Below are 21,240 nucleotides of genomic sequence, written 5' to 3'. Positions count from 1 at the left end.
TGTAAATTTCAATATAGCATTTTTAAAACTCTATACATATTTTAGTTATTTTGGTAACTCATAAGGGAGAAAATGACCATTTAGAAACTATAAATACTGGCAATGAGTTTTATGCATAGAGAACAAATTGTCTATTTTCACAGACAATAAGAACCAATGAGAAAGCATGGAAGTATATAGTCTAATACTTTTGCACATATGCATAGAGGGTATATTTTATTACCACTACATATGCATATTTAAATTATTTGCACATGTTCACACACAGGTATAATGAATTTACTACAGTACAATGAAATGTCTGGGCACAACTTGGTGGTCTATGAGGAACAATTAAATTTAGTTCTTGTATTTGGTTAACTTCCACAGTCTGTTCCGTGAGACAGTGGACCACATATGCAAACCAACACAGCTTTTCTGTTTCAAGAACAATTGCAACTGAAAATAAACTAATTTCCAATTCCTAAAGCAACACAAAAACCAAGTGCCATTTCACTCACCTTTGTTCACCCTCTCTGTGGGTTCTAAGCTATTTCCCTACCTCCTTTCCAAGGCACTGCCTACAGACACTACTGGGGATTGGCCCTTGGAATGTAGAATCAGTTGTATGCAGTAAATGCAAAGGCTGACTATACCAGCACTGGGTTATCCATAGATTTTTCCTGAGCGAAAGGATGCTTTCTCATGATGACTTCATGAGTCTTCAGGTGGTACAGAGATCTGCACTTTGCCTCTAGGAGGTACAAAGGGAAGTCCATTTTTCCTAAGCAAAAGGACATTTTCTCTGATGACTTCACGTGTCTTCACGTGGTACCAGAGTACACTTTACCTCTAGGAGGTAGGAGGTGAAGTCCCTCGCAAACTCTCACTATGCTTTCCCGAATACAATGACCTGCCTGTATGAGCACAGGAGAGGGTGCTGTGACACTCAGCTGTGGCTGGGCTGGCACTGAGAACCAAATGTGTTTCCCTGGCTGACGTCTCTGGGGAGCAGATGCCCACACTGCTAATGAGCCCCTGTCACTGAGCGGTCCAGAGATGGCAGTCCTCAGGGAGAATGACGACCAAGGACAAAGCCAGAGGAGACCTCATCCATCTCTTATTATTTCATATACCTCACCTAGGACAAATAACTCCTGAGAACTCCCCAGCTACCTTAGTCTCATCTGTGAATGACCCAGATGTTTTACAAAACACCTAAGATTTCTTTACCTCACAACTGCCCAAATATTTACATATAAATAGATAAGAGTCCCTTCAGTTACTTAATTTTAAATAAAAATATGTGAATAAATTCTTAATTTAATTTCATTCATAACAAACATATATGGGATCACAGAGCTAATATTTAGGCACAGTCTAATATTTTTTTAATTTAAATTCAATCTAATTAACACATAGCATATTATTAGTCTCAGAGGTAGAGTGCGTATAACACCCAGTGCTCGTCACTTCACGTGCTCACCTTACTGCCCACCACCCAACTACCTCATCCCCCCAACACCCTCCCCTCCAGCCACCCTGTTTCTTCCCTATAGTTAAGATCTCTTATGGTTTGCCTCCCTCTGTGTTTTTATCTTATTTCATTTTTCCTTCCGATCCCCATGATCCTCTGTTTTGTTTCTGAAATTCCACATATGAGTGAAATCATATGGTATTTGTCTTTCTCTGTCCTATTTCACTTAGCATAATACCCTCTAGTTCCATCCAGGTCATTGCAAATGGCAAGATTTCATCATTTTTGATGACTAATATTCCATTGTATATATATATATATACCACCTCTTCTTTATCCATTCATCTGTCAATGGACATCTGGGCTCTTTCCATAGTTTGGTTATTGTGGACATTGCTGCTATAAACAATGGAGTGCATATGCCCCTTCAAATTACTATGTTTCTGTCCTTTGGATAAATACTTAATAGTGCAATTGTTGGCTCATAGGATAGTTCTATTTTTAACTTTTTGAGGAACATTCATACTGTTTTCCAGAATGGCTGTACCAGTTTGCATTCCCACCAACAGTATAAGAGGGTTCCCCTTTCTCTGCGTCCTCTGAGGATAGTTTTAACCTCTCTTGAGAGTGAAGTTGTTTAATTTTCTGTCTTTTTAAAAAAGATTTATGTATCTATTTTAGAGAGGGAGAGGAGGGGTGAGGAAGGTCAAGGGAGAGTGAGAGAAAATTTAGCAGATTCTGAGCTAAGAATGGAGCCTAAAGAGGGGTTCCATCTCACCTGATATCACCACCTGAGCCAACACCAAGAGTCGGACACTCAACTGACTGTGCCATCCAGGCACCCCCTCCTTTTTAAGATTTATTTATTTATTTATTTATTTATTTATTTATTTATTTATTATTTAACAAAGGGAGAAAGGATGAGCACAAGCAGGGGTAGTTGTAGAGGGAGGGGGGGGAAGCAGGCTCCCCTCTGAGCACGAAGGCTGACAGGGGGCTCGATCCCAGGACCCCAGGACCATGACCTGAGCTGAAGGCAGACACTTAACCAACTGAACCACCCAGGTGCCTTTATTTATTTATTTATTTTAGCGAAAGAGAGAAGAGAGCATAAAATGTTACTATATATCTATTCTTTCTATATATATGTGTGTGTGTATATATTCTATATATAATGAAATTATATATATAAAATGTAATTTTTGCCAAGATAGTGTTACTTAATACCTCTATCACATCACATAATTATGGTATCCTTTTTGTGATGAGAACATTTAAAATCTCTCTCAGCAACTTTCAAGTCTATAATAAAATCATATGACCTATAACTACCATGCTGTACATTAAATCCTCAGGACTTAATCATTTTATACCTGGTAGTTGGTACCCTTTGCCCAACTCTCCCACGTCTCCTACCCCTCAGCCCCTGGTAACCACATTTCTACTCTCTGTATCTACAGGTTCATCTTTTCTGGATCCCACAGTTACGTGAGATCACATAGTATTTGTCTCTCTTCTGACTTGTTTCACCTAGCATAATGCCTTCAAGGTCCATCCATGTTGTCACAAATGGAAAGATTTCCTTCCTTCTCCTGGCTGAATAATATTCCTTTAGATACTTATGCCACATCGTCTTTATCCTTTTCATCTGCACGGACACTTAGGTTGTCTCCACGTCTTGGCCATTGCAAATGATGCTGCAATGAGTATGGGAGGGCACATATCTCTGTAATATCCTGATTTCATTTCCTTTGGATGTGTACCTAGAAGTTGGTGCTGGATACAATAGCAGTTCCACTGTTAATTTTTTGAGGAATCTTTGTACTGCTTTCCATAGAGGCTGTATCAGTTTACATTCCCACCAACTGTGCACAGGTGTTCCCTCACCGACTCTTGTTATCTTTTGTCTTTTTGATGATAGCCATTCTAAAAGGTGTGAGGTGATATCTGCTTGTGCTTTTGGTTTGCATTTTCCTGACAATGAGTGATGTTGAATACCTTTGTTATATCTATTAGCCATTAGTATGTCTTCTCTGGGAAAATATCTATTCAGTGCCTTTGTCCTTTTCAAAAAATGGTATTGTTTGTTTTTATGCTCCTGAGGTGCATGAGTTCCTTGTATATTTTGGATATTAACCCCTATCACGTAGAAGATGTGTAAGTATTTTCTCCCATTCTATATGCTGACTTTTTATTTTGTTGATGCTTTTTTGTTGCGCAGAAGCTTTTTGTTCAATGTAGTCCCACTTACTAATTTTTTGCTTTTGTTGCTAGTGCTTTTAGTGTCATATTCTGGCTCTGGATTGAAATTTGGACCCCAGTGAGTAGGCTGTGTTTGTAGTTAGGATAATGCTAGAACACCCTCATTTGGTAACTGTCAAAGTGTCCAATGTCATGAATCTTTTCCTCTATGTTGTCTTCTAGGAGTTATACAATTTCAGGTCTTATGTTTACATCTCAATCCAATTCAAGGTAATTTTTAGTGAGCTGTGTATATAGAGTTCCAATTTCATTTCTCTGCATGTACTTACCGAGTTTTCTTGGGACCAAGTATTAAAGAGACTATGTTTCCCCATGAATATTCTCTACTTTGTCAAATGTTTGTTTATCTGATCACTAATGAACACTACATCTTAAACTAATGATGTACTTATATGTTGGCTAATTGAATTTAAATAAAAAATGTTAGTTGTATATTGGTGGGTTTATGTCTGGGCTCTTCATTCAGTTCCTCTGGTATATGTGTCTGTTTGTTCAGTGAGTACTATACTGTTCTGATCACTAGAGCTTTATAATATAGTTTGAATCAGGAAATGGGATGCCTCCAGTTTTGTTCTTCTTTGTCAGGGTGGCTTTTGTAACTGGGGACTTTTTTGGATCCATACAGATTTTAGATTTGCTTTGTCTATATCTGTAAAAAATACCACTCAGATTTGATAGGGATTTCACTGAATCTATAGATGGTTTTGAGTGGTGTGGACATTTTAGCAGAATTAATTCTTTTAATTCATGAACACAGGATATCTTAATTCTTCTTCAATTTCTTTCATCAAAATCTTGTAGTTTTAAGTATACAGGTCATTTGCCTCCTTGGTTCAATTTATTGCTAAGTGTTTTCTTGTTTCTGATGCTATTGTGAATGGGATTTTAAAAGTCTTTTCACATATTTTTTCTTATTGAATAAAAAGGCAACTCATTTCTTTATGTTGAGTTTCTGTTTTGCAACTGTACTAAAACTTTGTTGATGAGTTCTAATAGTTTTTTGGTGGTATCTAGGATCTTCTCTATATAATTATATATGTCATTTCCAAGCAAACACAATTATACTTCTTTTTTTAATGTTTGGATGCCATTTATTTCTTTTGAGCCTGATTGCTCAGGCTGGCACTTCCAGTTCTGTGTTCTGTAAGAGTAGTGAGGGTGAGCATCCTTGTCTTGTTTCTGATCTCAGAGAACAAGCTTCCAACATTTTGCCATTGAATGTTAGCCATGGGTTTGTCATATATGGCCTCTATTATGTTGAGGTCATTCCTTCTTCACCTATTTTGTTGACTATGTTTACCATGAGAAGATGTTGTATTTTGTTAACTGCCTTCCTGCATCTATTTAGATAATCATGTGATTTTTATCTTTCATTGTACTATGTGGTTTATCACATTTATTGATCTGTGTATGTTGGCTCATCCTGTATCCCTTCTATACATCCCTCTTGATCACAGTGTATGAACCTTTTAATGTGCTCCTCAATTTGGTTTGCCGATACTTGGTTGAGAAATTTTGCATCTATATTCATTAGGGATATAGGCCTATAGGTTTCATTCATTCTTCTTTTTTCTTTGTAGTATTTACCTGTGTTTGGTGTCAGGATACTACTAATCTTATAAAATGAGTTTGGGAATGTCTACTTTTCATTTTGTTTTTGAAGAATTTGAGAAGAATTGGTGCTAGTTCTTTTTTGTAAATGTTTGAGAGTGAAGAAGTAGCTATACTAATATTAGACAAAATAGACTTTAAACCAAAAGTGATAACAAGAGACAAAAAACTTCATACAAAGGGATCATTTCACCAGGAAGATATAACAGTGGTAAATATATGGGCATTCAATCACGTAAACATATTAAGCAAATGCTGACAGATATGAAGGGAGAAATAGACAACAATATAATAATCATAGGGACTTCAATATTCTAATATTAACTGGATGAATCATTCTGACAGAAAATGAATAAGGAAATATTGGATTTGAGCCAAACTTTGGACTAAAAAATTTAACAGAAATATATGGAACACTTCATCCAATAGCAGTGGAATACACATTCTTGACAAGCACAACAGGAAGAGTGTCTAGGAGAGATCACAAGATAATTTACAAAACAAGTCAGCAAATTTAAGAAGATTGAACTCATGCAAGTATCGTTTTTTGATCGCAATGGTATGAGACTAAAAATCAATAATAAAAGGAAAGCTGAAACATTTCCATATACGTAAAAATTAAATAACATCCCCCACCCCAAAACCAATGGGTCAGAGAGGACATCAAAGAGAAATCAAGAAATATCTTGTAAAAATGAAAATACAAACACTACTGACCAAAATTTATGGGATGCTGCAAAAGCAATCTAAGGGGAAAGTTTACCACAATAAAAGCCTACATTAGGAAAATAATTCTCAAATAAATAACCTAACTTCACTCCTGTAAGAGCTAGTAAAAAACAAAGCTCAAATTTAGCAGAAGGAAGGAAAGAACAAAGATCAGAACAGAAATATATGAAATAAAGACCAGAAAAACAACAGTGAATCAATCTGGAAGGAAGATGAGACGAGAACTCACTGTACAAATGATCTTTGATTGAAGTCTTCAAAGGAAAGCCAGGTAAAGTGCATGCTCATTGGCTAAATATCATGGATATCAAAAACAGTTTAGATTCTACTCATTCAGTACATTGGAAAGAAGTCACATAGATCATTTAGAATATAAAGCCAGATTGTATGTGAAAAGCACACAAATCTTAATGTATTTAATATCATAGTATATGTTAATATCTTATTGGTTTATTCTAAATGTTTTTAAAGTAAATAGTTTGACACTTTACAGATCTGAAACATAAACACAGATTGCACACTTGTAAGACCTAGCACCTAGATTTGGTTTGAGCTAGAGAAGAAAATACTGACATTTTTTCACTTCTCTCCTGAAGTGGTAGTCAGCTAATCTGGACTTCAGATTTCTCTTTCATCTAGAAGTTACTCTAAGGAAATAGCAAACTCACCCATAGACATCAGATCTGCAGACAACACCAACACCTTTTTGGGTCTGAGGAATCAGGAGCAATGGGAAGAACCTCAGCTTATCTTAGGAGCATTTGAATGGGTGTTAGGATATCGATATGGCATCTTCTTCCAAGGAAGAATATCAAAGATTACAGATATCCAACTCCCTCTTGGAAGAAGAAAGTTGGCCTTCGACTGATCACTACATTTCTATGACTCAAAGAGATTGGCATATTGATGGCAAAGTGAATGTCTGCTGATGAAAGCTCATGACTGCTGGTCCCCCATGAATGCTAATGCACTCAGTGATTGCCAAGTGGTGTGTGGTCATGGAATTGTAGAAAAATGCTGGGGGCGGGGTGGGGGGGCGCCTGGGTGGCTCAGTCAGCTAAGCGTCTGCTTTTGGCTCAGGTCATGATCTTGGGGTCCTGGGATCGAGCCCCACATTGGGCTCTCTGCTGAGTGGGGAGCCTGCTTCTCCCTTTCCCTGCTGCTCCCCCCGCTTGTGCTCTCTCTCAATCTGTCAAATAAATAAATAAAATCTTAGAAAAAGAAAAAGAACAAAAGAAAAGTGTTAGGGGATGAAATGGAACAGACTCCTTAGAATAAACCCAGGTTCATGTCTTTAAAATATGCCAACCTTGGACAGGATAATCCTTGAAAATGGTGAATGTCAAAATTACTCCTCACTCAAACTCTGTTAAAGGCAGTACCAATTATCTTTAAAATTACTTAGTGGGGCAAGGGATGTGCCTGGGTGGCTCAGTTGGTTAAGCATCTGCCTTCAGCTCAGGTCATGATCCCAGGGTCCTGGGATCGAGTCCCTCGTTGAACTCCTTTCTCAGCAGGGAGCCTGCTTCTCCCTCTCTTTCTGCCTGACACTCCCCCAGCTTGTGCTCTCTCTCTCAAAAATAAATAAATAAAATCTTTAAAAAAAATTTATTCCTAGGGAGAGGAGGCAAGATGGTGGAGGAATAGAGGACCCCGTCTCAAGTGGTCCCCTGAATTTAGCTGGATATCTACCAAACCACTTTGAACAGCCATGAAATCAGCCTGAGATGTAAGAATATTTATCTGGATCTCTACAAGCAGAAAGGTTACTGCTTTTTGCAGGGTAGGATGTTTGGAGTCACGAATCTGCGGGGAGATATTGGAAGATAAACAGAAGGGGGATGGAGCCTCCATAAGCTGGCTTCTGGAAAGTGATAACACTGGAACGCAAAACTGGAACCCTTAGAAATCTGCTCTAGTTAGAGACATCCTTCTCTGAAAGGGGATCTGGAAATGAAAAGGCAGAATTCTAGGTAGAGCATTGTGGTCTCGGGATAGGAGAAGTCTCAGAGCCAAAGGGGCTTCCTGACCCAGTAGGGTCCCCGAGCAGAAGAGCCAGAAAGCAGGTTATGGTCAGCAAGCCCAGGAAGGAACTCTCAGCGCAGATCGCCATAAATCACAAGCCAGGTGGTGGATAATCGCTCTTCTCTTGGGCAGCCTGAAAAAAATCTGGAAACTGCACCCTCGACAGGGCAAAAACTCAGAGCAGTAGCAGCCCTGAAAGGGCTTTGGAGTGGTGCCCAGACATGATCCAGGAGCTTCCGGTGCATGTGAGAGCCCGAGGCTGCTCGTGGTTTTAGAATCACAAAGGGCATGGCACTCCTGGGCCCCTGAGACTACCTCTGAGAGAGTTGCTCTGGGTGCACAGTGATGTCAGCAGCACATACAAAAGTGGAGACTGTTTGTCCTGGAGGGTTTATGAAAGGGCAGACTGTGAATTTTCTGCTCTGGGCCAGAGGTTTGGCTGCGGCCATTTTTGCTTTGATCCTCTGAAGAGAAGTGGAAAGCCTCCAGGGAACAAAAGCCACACAGAAGGTTTCCACTGAGCCCGTCCTCCTGAAGGGGGTCGGGGAGGGGCGCAAATCTGCACAGGCAGAGTTACCTGAGAAACAGCGCTGCAGGCCCCTTCCCCCCAGAAGACACGCTGGAAGAACAGCTGGATGACAATCCATGGATCCTATAAAACTGTAAAATCCCAACACCAGGGGAAAATTATATATTGAGTTCCAGGTGTGACCTCATGACTTGTTTATTTTTTTGGATAAAATTTTCCTTTTTTTTTCTTCTTCTTAATCTTTTTTTCTGTTTTTTGCTTGCCTTTTTTTCCTTTTCTTTTTACCTTCTCATTTCAACTAGATGTTCATTATATAAACCTTTATTTAGTGGTAACTTTTTAACTTGTATTTTTTTACACCTATATTTTTTTAATAGATATATGCTTTATTGTAGTCCTTTCTTCACTATTCAATTTTACATTATATATATATGTATACACACACACACACACACACACACACACACACACACACACAAAGTTTTACTTTCCTTGTAATTTTGGGACATAGTGTCCTCTACCACACAGATCAAAATACACCCAGGAACAACTGAAATACCCTGCTTTAACCACACTGAAAGATTATAGGTCCCCTTCCCCTCCCTCCACTTTTCAAAAAAATTTTTAATTTTTTTAAACTTTATTCTTGTGTTTCATTTTGGCTTTGTTTTTTCGGTGGTAGCTTCTGACCACTCCAGATTTTATTAGGGTGCATCTTGCTTGGGTCGTGGTTGATATTTTGGACTCGACTCATTCATTCAACCATCACTTGGAAGAATGACTAGGAGGAGGAACTTGCAACAAAGAAAATGTCCTCTGCCACAGAACTAATGGATGTGGATATAAGCAAGATGTCAGGGATAGAATTCAGGATAGCAGTCATAAAGCCACTAGCTAGGCTTGAAAAAAGTATTAATGACAATATAGAATCTCTAAGAGCTGAAATGAGATCTAATCAGGCCAAATGAAAAAAATGTTATGAATGAGATGCAGTCTAAACTGTATACTCTAAACTTCAGGGCAAGTGAGGCAGAAGAGAGAATTGGTGATCTAGAAGATAAGCTGATGTAAATGAAGGAAGTTGAGGAAAAGAGAGATGAGGCAGTAGTAGCCCATGAAAATAGACTTAGAGAGATTAATGATGCCATGAAATGTTCCAACGTCAGAATTATTAGGATTCCCGACGGGGTGGAGAGAGAGAGAGAGAGGGCTAGGAGGTATATTTGAACAAATCATAGCTAAGAACTTCCCTAATCTGGGGAGGGAAACAAACGTTTGTGTCCAAGAGGCAGAGAGGACCCCTCCCAAAATCAATAAAAATAGATCAACACCCTGACATATAATAGTGAAGCTTGCAAATCTTAGAGCCGAAGAATCTATCCTGAGAACAGCTAGGGAGAAGAGGTTCCTTACATATGGAGGGAAAACATGAGATGTATCCACAGAGACCTGGCAAGCCAGAAATGTCTGGCAAGACATATTCAGGTACTAAATGAGAAGAACTTGCAGCCAAGAATACTTTATTCAGCAAGCCTGTCATTCAGAACAGATGAAGACATAAAGAGCTTCCAGGACAGGCAGGAAATGAAAGAATATATGACCACCAAGTCAGCCCTGCAAGAAATATTAAGAGGGATTCTGTAAGCGAAGAGAGACCCCAATACAGAGCAGAAATTAACAGAGACAATCTACAGATACAGGGACCTTACAGGCAATACAATAGCACTAAATTCATATCTTTCAATAGTTACTCTGAATGTAGATGGGCTGAATGCTCCCATGAAAAGACACAGGGTTTCAGATTGGATAAAAAAACAGGAGCCATCCATATACTGTCTACAAGAGACTCATTTTGAACCTAAAGACACCTCCAGATTGAAAGTGAGGGGATGGAGAACAATTTACCATGCCAAAGAACCTCAAAATAAGGCTGGGGTAGCAATCCTCATATCAGACAAATTAGATTTCAAACCAAAGAATGTAGTAAGAGATGTAAAAGGACACTATATCATACTTAAAGAATCTATCCAACAAGAAAATCTAACAATTGTAAATATTTATGGCCCCAACATAGAAGCAGCCAAGTACATAAACCAACTAAAAACCAAAATAAAGAAACATATTGATAATAATGCATTAATAATAGGAGACCTCAACACTCCACCCACAGCAATGGACAGATCATCTAAGCACAAGATCAACAAAGAAACAAGAGCTTTGAATGATGCATTGGACCAGATGTACTTCGTAGATGTATACAGAACATTCCATTCTAAAACAAAAGAATACTCATTCTTCTTGAGTGCACATAGAGCTTTCTCCAAAATAGATCACATACTGGGTCACAAATCAGGTCTCTACCTATACCAAAAGATTGAGATTATTCCCTGCATATTTTCAGACCACAATGCTATGAAACAAGAACTCAACCACAAGAAAAAAATTTGGAAGGAACTCAAACATTTGGAGGTTAAAGAGCATCCTGCTAAAGAATGAATGGGTCAACCAGGAAATTAAAGAAGAACTTAAACAATTCATGCAAAGCAATGAAAATGAAAACACCTCAGCTCAAAATCTATGGGATATTGCAAAGACTTCAATCCATTCTGAGCTTTTTGAACTTTGAGAGTTGTCATGCCCATCATTTTATTGTTTTCTCTGTATTTTTCCTTCTGTTTTCACTTTTAGGGAGTATTCTCTATTCTCTGTGTAACTGGAATCTCTGTATATATGTCCTGTCTCTTTCACCTTCTGTCATTTGGTCTTCTAGATTTGTCTTTTTTTTTTTTTTGTCATTACCCTCTTTTTTTGGAGGCTTTTCCTTTTCACGTTCCCCACTTAGACTTTTCATCTGTTTACCCAGTGGTAACCACAGATCCCAAAGCAGGGCAGCAGTGCAGGGGCGGTGGGAAGTAAGAAGGTTGGGCTGCTTCCCTCAGATGGAGACCAACTAATGAGGAGAGGATCAGAGAGCTGGGAACAACTCAGAGACCAGAAGTAACCTCTTGGAGAATGTACTGAGCAGGTGGCAATTTGGATCTTTGAGATGAAAGACTGTCCTCACAATTGCAGCTTTGCAGGGAGGATGGTGTCCAGGCTCCTGCTGGAGAAACATTCCTGCTCTTTCCTATTTCAGTTATGTTGCTTTTCTATAACAGCATGTTTCAACTGTATTTCTTTTAGTTCATCTGTCTGATTCTTTACAGATTCATAATAATGTTTCTTTTTTGCCTAAACTTAGCTTTTCTGAATGTGATTTTATTAGCTACTGTCATCCTTTAAAAAAATACTCCTGATAATTTATATCATTGTTATTTAGCCTCTTTGTTTCCTGCTTTCTCACTGTCATTGGTGTAATATTGGGCACAACAGTGTCATAGAAAAATATGTTCAGTTTCAATAATAATTAAGAAGTAATGGGTCATGATATTGCCGAACCTGGACAGAACCTCGGATGGCCTCTATCCAACTGCATACCTTTGTCTTTCTTTTGATGGAGACTTTGTTATAAGCAGCATTTTGACATCATTTTTAGTTGTGACTATAATTTTGTCTGTAACTTTACTGTACCACCCATATGTGAGTTCATGAACAGTTTGTTGTCCCTATTTTTGAACTTATGTAGAAGGATCAATTACTTTCTAACTTGTATCTTTTCCTCACGACTTTGTGTGAAAAACATTGTTTCAATTTGTTTTGCTGTAGTTTAATTCATATTTTTGTAGAGTACTCTTTTGTATGAATAGGTAATGATTTACACATTTTACTGTGGATGGGCATTTGGATTTGTCCAGGTTTTGGTTAATACCAAGGATGTTGCTGTGGCGTGTTCTTATATGGGTGTCTTGGAGTATGTACTCGAACATTGTTCTAGATAATATTGAGTCTAGGATGTGACTGTGGGTCAGCATCACTAGATAATGCCACACTATTATCAAAGTGATTTGAGCAAGTAAGCCTGGTAGCAGTGAGCTTGACCTGGGATGCAAGGTTTAATTGTGTTAATAAAGGTCTGTGATTCCTTATCTCTTCAGGATTCTCAGAGTGTAATGTCTTTGCTAGCTGCCCTCTAACTATCAGAATGGAATCTAACTGGTATGGGAATAACTGAGAAAATTCAAATGTAAGAATGTTTTTAGTAGGAAGTAGTTTATCTCTTTAGGCTGAACATGATAAAGGAAGCTGGAACTTATGGATCCAAGAGAAACAGCGACAAACCACCCAACAGCTTCCTTCCATTTTTATGTGGTGATTATTTTAACTATCCTGGTAAAGTCAAAATCATTTGGAATTTAAATGCAAAGACTAATTAAAAAGAGATAATTTTTTAAATTGTTGAGTACCTCATTAAAACCTGTTGGTTATTAAGGAGGGCACGTGTTTTGATGAGCACTGGTGTTATACGCAGCTGATGGATCGTTGAGCACTACATCAAAAACTAATGGTGTTCTATATGTTGGCTAATTGAACATAATAAAAAAAACTATCAAGACCAACTGGTCAATGTTCTAGATGATATGAGATTTTGTTTTCCCTGAGCTGTATTAGAAGTTCGGTATAATTTGGTTGCCCTCCTTTATATTCATGGTAAAGATAAGAATGTGCTTAATTATTAGCTCTGTGATCTATATGATGGTTATGAATGAATTAAGAATTTATTAACATATTTACATTTAAAATTAAGTAACTGAAGGGACTCTTATCTATTTACATGTAAAATTTGGGCAGTTGTGAGGAAAAAAATCTTAGGTGTTTTGTAAACATCTGGGACATTCACAGATGAGACTAAGGTAGCTGGGGAGATCTAAGGAGTTATTTGTCCTCTGTGAAGTATATGAAATAACAAAAGAGATGGATGAGGTCTCCTCTGGCTTTGCCCTTGATCATCATTCTCCCTGAGGACTGCCATCTCTGGACCGCTCAGTGACAGGGGCTCATTAGCAGTGTGGGCATCTGCTCCCCAGAGACGTCAGCCAGGGAAACACATTTGGTTCTCAGTGCCAGCCCAGCCACAGCTGAGCGTCACAGCACGCTCTCCTGTGCTCATACAGGCAGGTCATTGTATTCGGGAAACCACAGTGAGAGTTTGCAAGGGACTTCACCTCCTACCTCCTAGAGGCAAAGTGTACTCTGTACCACCTGAAGACACGTGAAGTCATCATGAGAAAGCATCCTTTTGCTTAGGAAAAATCTATGGATGAGCCAGTGCTGGTATAATCAACCTTTGCATTTACCACATGCAACTGATTCTACATGTCCAAGGGCCAATCCCCAGTACTGTTATTAGGCAGTGCCTTGGAAAGGAGATAGTGAAATAGCTTAAATCCACAGAGAAGGTGAACAAAGGTGAGTGAAATGGAACTCAGTCTGTGTGTTGCTTTAGGAATTGGGAGTTAGTTTCTTTTCAGTTGCAATTGTTCTTGAAACAGAAAAGCTGTATTGGTTTGCATATATGGTCCATTGTCTAAAGGAACAGACTGCGAAAGTTCACCAAATATAAGAACTAAATTTAATTGTTCATTATAGACCACCAAGCTGTTCCCAGACATTGTATTGTACTGTAGTACATTCATTATACCTGTGTGTGCCTGTGTGGCAAATAATATAAATATGCATATTTAGTGTTAATAAAATATGGCCTTCAGTAATAAAATAAGAGAATATGCATATATGTAAAAGTATTAGACTCTATGCTTCCATGCTTTCCCATTGGTCCTTATTGTCTGTGAAATTAGATAATGTTTGTTCTCTATGCTTAAAACTCATTCTATTTATCATTTCTAAATCTTCATTTTCTCCCTTATGCATTACTAAATTATCTAAAATATTATGGAATTTTAAATATGTTAGGTTGTAAATCCAACAGTGGAGTTCCATGTTGTGAATATTGTGTCAAAGCCTCTCTGTTTGGACCCTGGGTTCCATCCTTCTATCCTTGCCCAGGATCCTGAATGGACTCTTGTATGAATGCTGTTGGTGCCCTGCTCAGATGCTCTCTACTGGCTGCTGATCCAATCCACTCCCTACGTGTTAGGAACATGGGCTGCAAGGTTCACAGCCATTCCCTTCTTCAGAGATTTGCCCTCAAGTGAAAGGGAGCCACTTTGCCAGGTGGTCTCAGGGACAGGGTGGGGGCAGCTCACAGCCAGCGACAGACTCATGGGATAGACAAGGCTGCCAATGCCAAGGCAGGACTAAATCTGATGCAATTCATGCTCCAGAGCTGTGCTGTCCAATACAGGAGTAAGTAGCCACAGAAGGTCATTTAACTTTAAATTAACTAAAATTAAGTAAAATTTAAAATTCTATTTCTTAGCTAGAACATTTTATATTATTTATTTATTTTAGAGAGGAATAGAGAGGGAGTGTGTTTCATATTTCCAGCCAGTATTATTTACATAGTTTGTCTAAGAGGAATCAATCTCTCTTACTGCATTCAGTCATTTGATGCTTACCTACACATAGATGATGGTTTTTAGTCTAATTACACAAGTCTTAAATGTGGTAAGCAGGAGATGAAATGAAATTTCTCATTTAAACTTAATCAAAATTTTTCCTTCCTCTGGGAAGATTGTGTTCTGTGGTGGTGCACACAGATTGGAGAGGGATGGATGCTGAGTAGGGGAGGTGAAAGGGAAGAAACTGACCCAGATCAGCAGAACATACTCTTTTTATAAAAAATTTTTTTATTGTTATGTTAATCACCATACATTACATCATTAGTTTTTGATGTAGTGTTCCATGACTCATTGTTTGTGCATAACACCCAGTGCTCCACGCAGAACGTGCCCTTTTTAATACCCATCACCAGGCTAACCCATCCCCCCACCCCCTCCCCTCTAGGACCCTCAGTTTGTTTCTCAGAGTCCATAGTCTCTCATGGTTTGTCTCCTCCTCTGATTTCCCCCGCTTCATTCTTCCTCTCCTACTATCTTCTTCTTCTTCTTCTTTTTTTTTTTTAACATATATTGCATTATTTGTTTCAGAGGTACAGATCTGTGATTCAACAGTCTTGCACAATTCACAGCGCTCACCATAGCACATACCCTCCCCACTCTCTATCACCCAGCCACCCCATCCCTCCCACCCCCCACCACTCCAGCAACCCTCAGTTTGTTTCCTGAGATTAAGAACTCCTCATATCAGTGAGGTCATATGATACATGTCTTTCTCTGATTGACTTATTTTGCTCAGCATAACACCTTCCAGTTCCATCCACGTCGTTACAAATGGCAAGATCTCATTCCTTTTGATGGCTGCATAATATTCCATTGTGTATGTATACACCACATCTTCTTTATCCATTCATCTATTGAGGGACATCTTGGGTCTTTCCACAGTTTGGCTATTGTGGACATTGCTGCTATAAACATCGGGGTGCACGTATCCCTTCAGATCCCTACATTTGTATCTTTGGGGTAAACACCCAGTAGTGCAATTGCTGGATCGTATGGTAGCTCTATTTTCAACTTTTTGAGGAACCTCCAAACTGTTTTCCAGAGTGGCTGTACCAGCTTGCATTCCCACCAACAGTGTGAATATAATGAGAAAAAAAATAGAAGTGAGATGGTAGACTATGACATGAATATTGTAGTTCCCTCCCAGTGTGCTCTCCAGGAAGACACTGGAAGCAATTGTAACATTCAGACAGTCACATTCTTTTTTCTCTTTTGGTGGGCATCTGCTTTGCCTGATATTTTATTTTTCAACTTAAAATCATATTCATTTTCAGACTGGTGAGATAGGTAGTCAATCAGCATTCCTTCATATATATATACACACACATACACACACACATATAATCTTTTTACATTTTTTATTTTATTTAAATTCAATTAATTAACATATATTATTGGTTTCAGAGGTAGAGTTCAGTGAGTCATTAGTCTTATACAATACCCAGTGCTCATTCCATCACGTGCTCTCCTTAATGTCCAGCAACCCTCGGTTTTTTTCCTATGATTAAGAGTCTCCTATGGTTTGTCTCCCTCTGTGGTTCATCTTGTTTTATTTTTTTCCTCTCCTCCCCTATGATCCTCTGTTTTGTTTCTTAAATTCCACATATGAGTGAAATCATATGATAATTGTCTTTCTCTGACTGACTTATTTCGCTTAGCATAATACCCTTCTAGTTCCATCCACGCTGTTACAACTGGCAAGATTTCATTTTTTTTTGATGGCCGAATAATATCCCATTGTATATATACACCACCTCTTCTTTATCCATTCATCTGTCGATGGACATCTGGACTCTTTCCACAGTCTGGCTATTGTGGAGATTGCTGCTATAAACATCAGGGTGCATGTACCCCTTCGGATCCCTACATTTTTATTTTGGGGTAAATACCTAGTAGTGCAATTGCTGGGTCCTAGGGTAGCTCTATTTTTAATTTCTTGAGGAACCTCCATACTGTTCTCCAAAGTGGATGTACCAGCTTTCATTCCCACCAATGAAAGAGGGTTCCCCTTTCTCCACATCCTCACCAACATTTGTTATTTCCTGACTTGTTAATTTTAGCCATTCTGATTGTTGTGAGGTGGTAATACACACATATATAATCTTGTAAAGCAGCAAATCATTTGCAGAAGTTCATTTTACCAGGGTTTTATCTTTTCTAACCTGTCTTCTTAGTCCTAATTGATATAATAATGTTAAAATATATCATTATTATATTCTAATGGTACATGAATGTGATTGGTTTTTCTCTTGGATGAGTTAGCATTTTATCTCTGCCTTCTTTCACTTTGGGGACTGTTTCCTTTCTTAGGCACATTTATTTTTTATTTTTATTTTTTTAAAGATTTTATTTGTCTTTTTGAGAGAGGTAGAGTAAGAGAGAGAACACACGAGTGGGGTGGAGGTTTGCGGGAGGGAGAGGAAGAAGCAGACTCCCTGCTGAGCAGGGAGCCCAACATGGGGCCTGATCCCAGGACCCTGATGTCTTGGCCTGAGCTGAAGGCAGACGCTTACCCAACTGAGCCACCCAGGTGCCCCTCTTATGCACATTTAAAATTGACAGCAATTTATTTCAGATAAGTGTATGTGCGTGTGTGCAGGAGACTGAACCATGGTTTGAATTTTTTGCTCTTCTGAGCAAGTGTGAGTCAGGGGATATACCCTGTTGTACACATTTAGACTGTCTCAAATACGTTTATATGTTAATTCTATTAAGAATTTTTTTGTGTGGATACCACCAAATACCTCTTTATAGGAAATCAAAGGAGGTATAAAATAGTGTGAAATACTACATTCTCTATTTGGATTTTATGGACACTTATTTTATGCCAGTTTTGTACCATTTCTTTCACACATCAGTGGGTCTAAAATCAAACCCAATTCTGAGTTTAAAAGTCTTAGAAGAATTAGTCCACAATAGCCAAACTGTGGAAAGAGCCAAGATGTCCCTCGACAGATGAATGGATAAAGAAGATGTGGTCTATATACACAATGGAATATTATGCAGCCATCAAAAGGAATGAGATCTTGCCATTTGCAATGACGTGGATGGAACTGGAGGGTCTTATGCTTAGTGAAATAAGTCAATCAGAGAAAGACATGTATCATATGACCTCACTGATATGAGGAATTCTTAATCTCAGGAAACAAACTGAGGGTTGCTGTAGTGGTGGGGGGTGGGAGGGATGGGGTGGCTGGGTGATGGACATTGGGGAGGGTATGTGCTACGGTGAGCGCTGTGAATTGTGCAAGACTGTTGAATCACAGATCTGTACTTCTGAAACAAATAACGCAACATATTTTAAGAAAAAAGAAAAAGAAGAAGATAACAGGAGATGAAGAATGAAGGGGAGTAAGTCAGAGGGGGAGACAAACCAGGAGAGATGATGGACTCTGAGAAACAAACTGAGGGTTCTAGAGGGGAGAGGGGTGGAGGGATGGGTTAGCCTGGTGATGGGTATTAAAGAGGGCACATTCTGCATGGAGCACTGGGTGTTATGAACAAACAATGAATCATGGAACACTACATCAAAAACTAATGATGTAATATATGGTGATTAACATAACAATAAAAAATTTTTTAAAAAGTCTTAGAAGAATTAAAAGTGTAGTGTATGCCTAATCATTTGAATAGGATAGAACTAGAATGATTTTCTGATGCCTCTTTGGTTGGTTTAGAACTATGCTTCTTCAGTACTAAGCAGTTGGATGAAAATGGTCACCAGACTTGCCTTAGACCTGGCATGTGTTGGGTCCAACCCTTAAGGAGAGCTTCTAGAAAGGTGATAATTAGCCTGATGAAAATGGATGTCTGACATTTTGTATAATACCAAAATATCCTTTTCTTTATGCCTTTCCTTGTACTAATTTAAGGTTTCCTTTACAGCGCTTTGACCTGCTTTGCCTTGAGAATGTATCTGTTTTTATCTCTGTTATTATCTATGTAATTATTGCATCATAGGGAGTGATGTAAAGCATTACACTTTGTACATAGATTACACAATTGGATAACTCTTGAACATGTTTATTCTGATTAGAATGTTGATAGGGAATAATCCTACCTCTTTCAGGAATCTTAAAACTCTTGTTGGTAATGTGTGAAATAGAAATCTGCAGAAGGAAGAGGAAAGTTTTGACCACCAGAATTTAGAGTTCTGATTTTACCTTTGAATGACTAATGAATTTTCAGAGTTCCTGATAAATTGGTACAGTAATTTTAAGCATGTTTAGGGAAAAGTGAAACACTGTATTTAGATGGTGTTGTTCTCCTTGATGGAGTGTTTAATTGTTTTGCTACCATACAAAATAAAAAGGTATATCTTTCATAAATATATTAGAGAGTCAATTCTGCCAAAATGTTTATATGTAGAACTAGTAGTGATATTTTGAATGAAATTGTATTCTCTGTATAAGTTCATTCTAGGTCTTAAATTCATGTATCTGAATGCATTTTTGAGATTATGTTGTATTATATTCTGTTGCATGTGAGGTGTGTGCAAATCAAATTGTGTAGAATCATGAGATACATATTTACAATAACATCTCTCCCTCTGTATCTCCTTCTGATCCTTCCTGACTGCTCTGCTTCTTGTTCCCTCACCCCCATTCTCTCTATAATGTATGTACATACTTATAGCACTTTAAGTCTTATTAAGCTGAGAATGAAAGACCTTTTGTACCTATAACTGATGCCAACACAAGGTCTTTTATGTGATTTTTCTTATATTAAATAATTATGATTTACTTTTTGTGATAATGTGGACCTATATTGGTATAAACTATGCCAATATAAATGAGTACATCATTTATTCAAATAGTTACTGATAAAATCCACTGGCCCTGTCTTTAACATGGTAGATCCACTGTCCTCCAACTGATTATTTTTTGATTATTTCTTTTAAAAATTGCTAAATGCTTGGTCCTGACAGGAAACATGTGCTAACAGAGGATGGAACAGAAAAATGGCAGTTCTTTCACTGGGTTTATCCTGCTGGGTTTCTCTGACTGGCCTCAACTGGAGCTAGTCCTCTTTGTGGTTCTTCTGGTCTTCTATCTGTTCACTCTGCTGGGAAACACTGCCATCATTGCCTTGTCCCACCTGGACCCACATCTTCAGACTCCCATGTACTTTTTCCTCTCCAACCTAAGCTTTCTGGACCTGTGTTACACGACCAGCACTGTCCCGCAGCTCCTGGTGCATCTCAGGGGAGCAGACAAGTCTATCTCCTTTGGTGGCTGTGTGGCTCAGCTGTTTGTTGCTCTAGGGTTGGGAGGCACAGAATGCATTCTCTTAGGGGTCATGGCATTGGACCGCTATGCAGCCATCTGCAAGCCCCTGCAGTACACAGTGATCATGCACCCCCGTCTCTGTGCCCTCATGGCTTCTGCATCGTGGTCCATTGGTTCTGCCAACTCCTCATTGGAGACAGTGCTCACATTCCTTTTACCATTTTGTGGGAGAAATAAAATAGAACACTTCCTTTGTGAAGTCCCCCCACTGCTCAAGCTTGCCTGTGTTGACACCACTGTGAATGAGTCTGAGCTCTTCTTTGTTGGTGTGATCATTCTCTTCATACTTGTGGCATTAATCACAGTCTCCTATGGTTGGATTGTCAGGACAGTCTTAAGACTAAAGTCATCTGCAGGGCACAGAAAAGCGTTTGGGACATGTGGGTCCCACATCACAGTGGTCTCCCTGTTCTATGGCACGGCCATCTACGCTTACCTCCAGCCCAGCAACAACTACTCCCAGGATCAGGGCAAATTCATTTCTCTGTTCTACACCATCATCACCCCCATGGTCAACCCTGTCATATATACACTGAGGAACAAGGATGTGACGGGAGCAATGACGAAGGTGCTTTGGAGGGGCCATGACTCTAGATGACTGGGCAGGGGGAGACCCTCTGATGGAGGACGTTGAATGCCAGAGCTTTTAAGATGATTGTGTCTTCCCCATGTCACCCAGAATTTCTCCTGACATCTCACAAGGGAATTTCCTTACCTGATGTTTTATACAAGTGAGTACCCAAAATCTAAGTCCAAGGATTCATGCATCCTCCAAAGATGCTGCCTTAGTGTTCCCAGAGCACCTGTATCATATTATTACTTTAAAAAGCTCCACAGGTTTTTCTTAACCAGCCCCCCATTTGGTAACACTATTCCATTTCT

The 21,240-nt window shown here is 38.8% G+C and overlaps 1 protein-coding gene across 1 annotated transcript; it reads left to right on the top strand.

Moving 5' to 3' along the window:
- Nucleotides 1-19,996: 19,996 nt before the first annotated feature.
- On the top strand, nt 19,997-20,956 carry LOC148164206 (olfactory receptor 2B8-like). The gene has a single exon (XM_088024209.1). It carries the CDS (start codon nt 20,018-20,020, stop codon nt 20,954-20,956), a length of 939 nt encoding a protein of 312 aa, XP_087880335.1. The 5' UTR covers nt 19,997-20,017.
- The last annotated feature ends 284 nt before the right edge of the window (nt 20,957-21,240 follow it).

Source organism: Eumetopias jubatus, unplaced genomic scaffold (genome assembly GCF_037043125.1).
Source record: "Eumetopias jubatus isolate StellerSeaLion01/CBP00866 unplaced genomic scaffold, mEumJub1_p1.0 scaffold_6, whole genome shotgun sequence".
NCBI lineage: Eukaryota > Metazoa > Chordata > Mammalia > Carnivora > Otariidae > Eumetopias > Eumetopias jubatus.
Note: the sequence above shows the minus strand (reverse complement) of the source record. Positions and strands in the feature narration are given on the sequence as shown.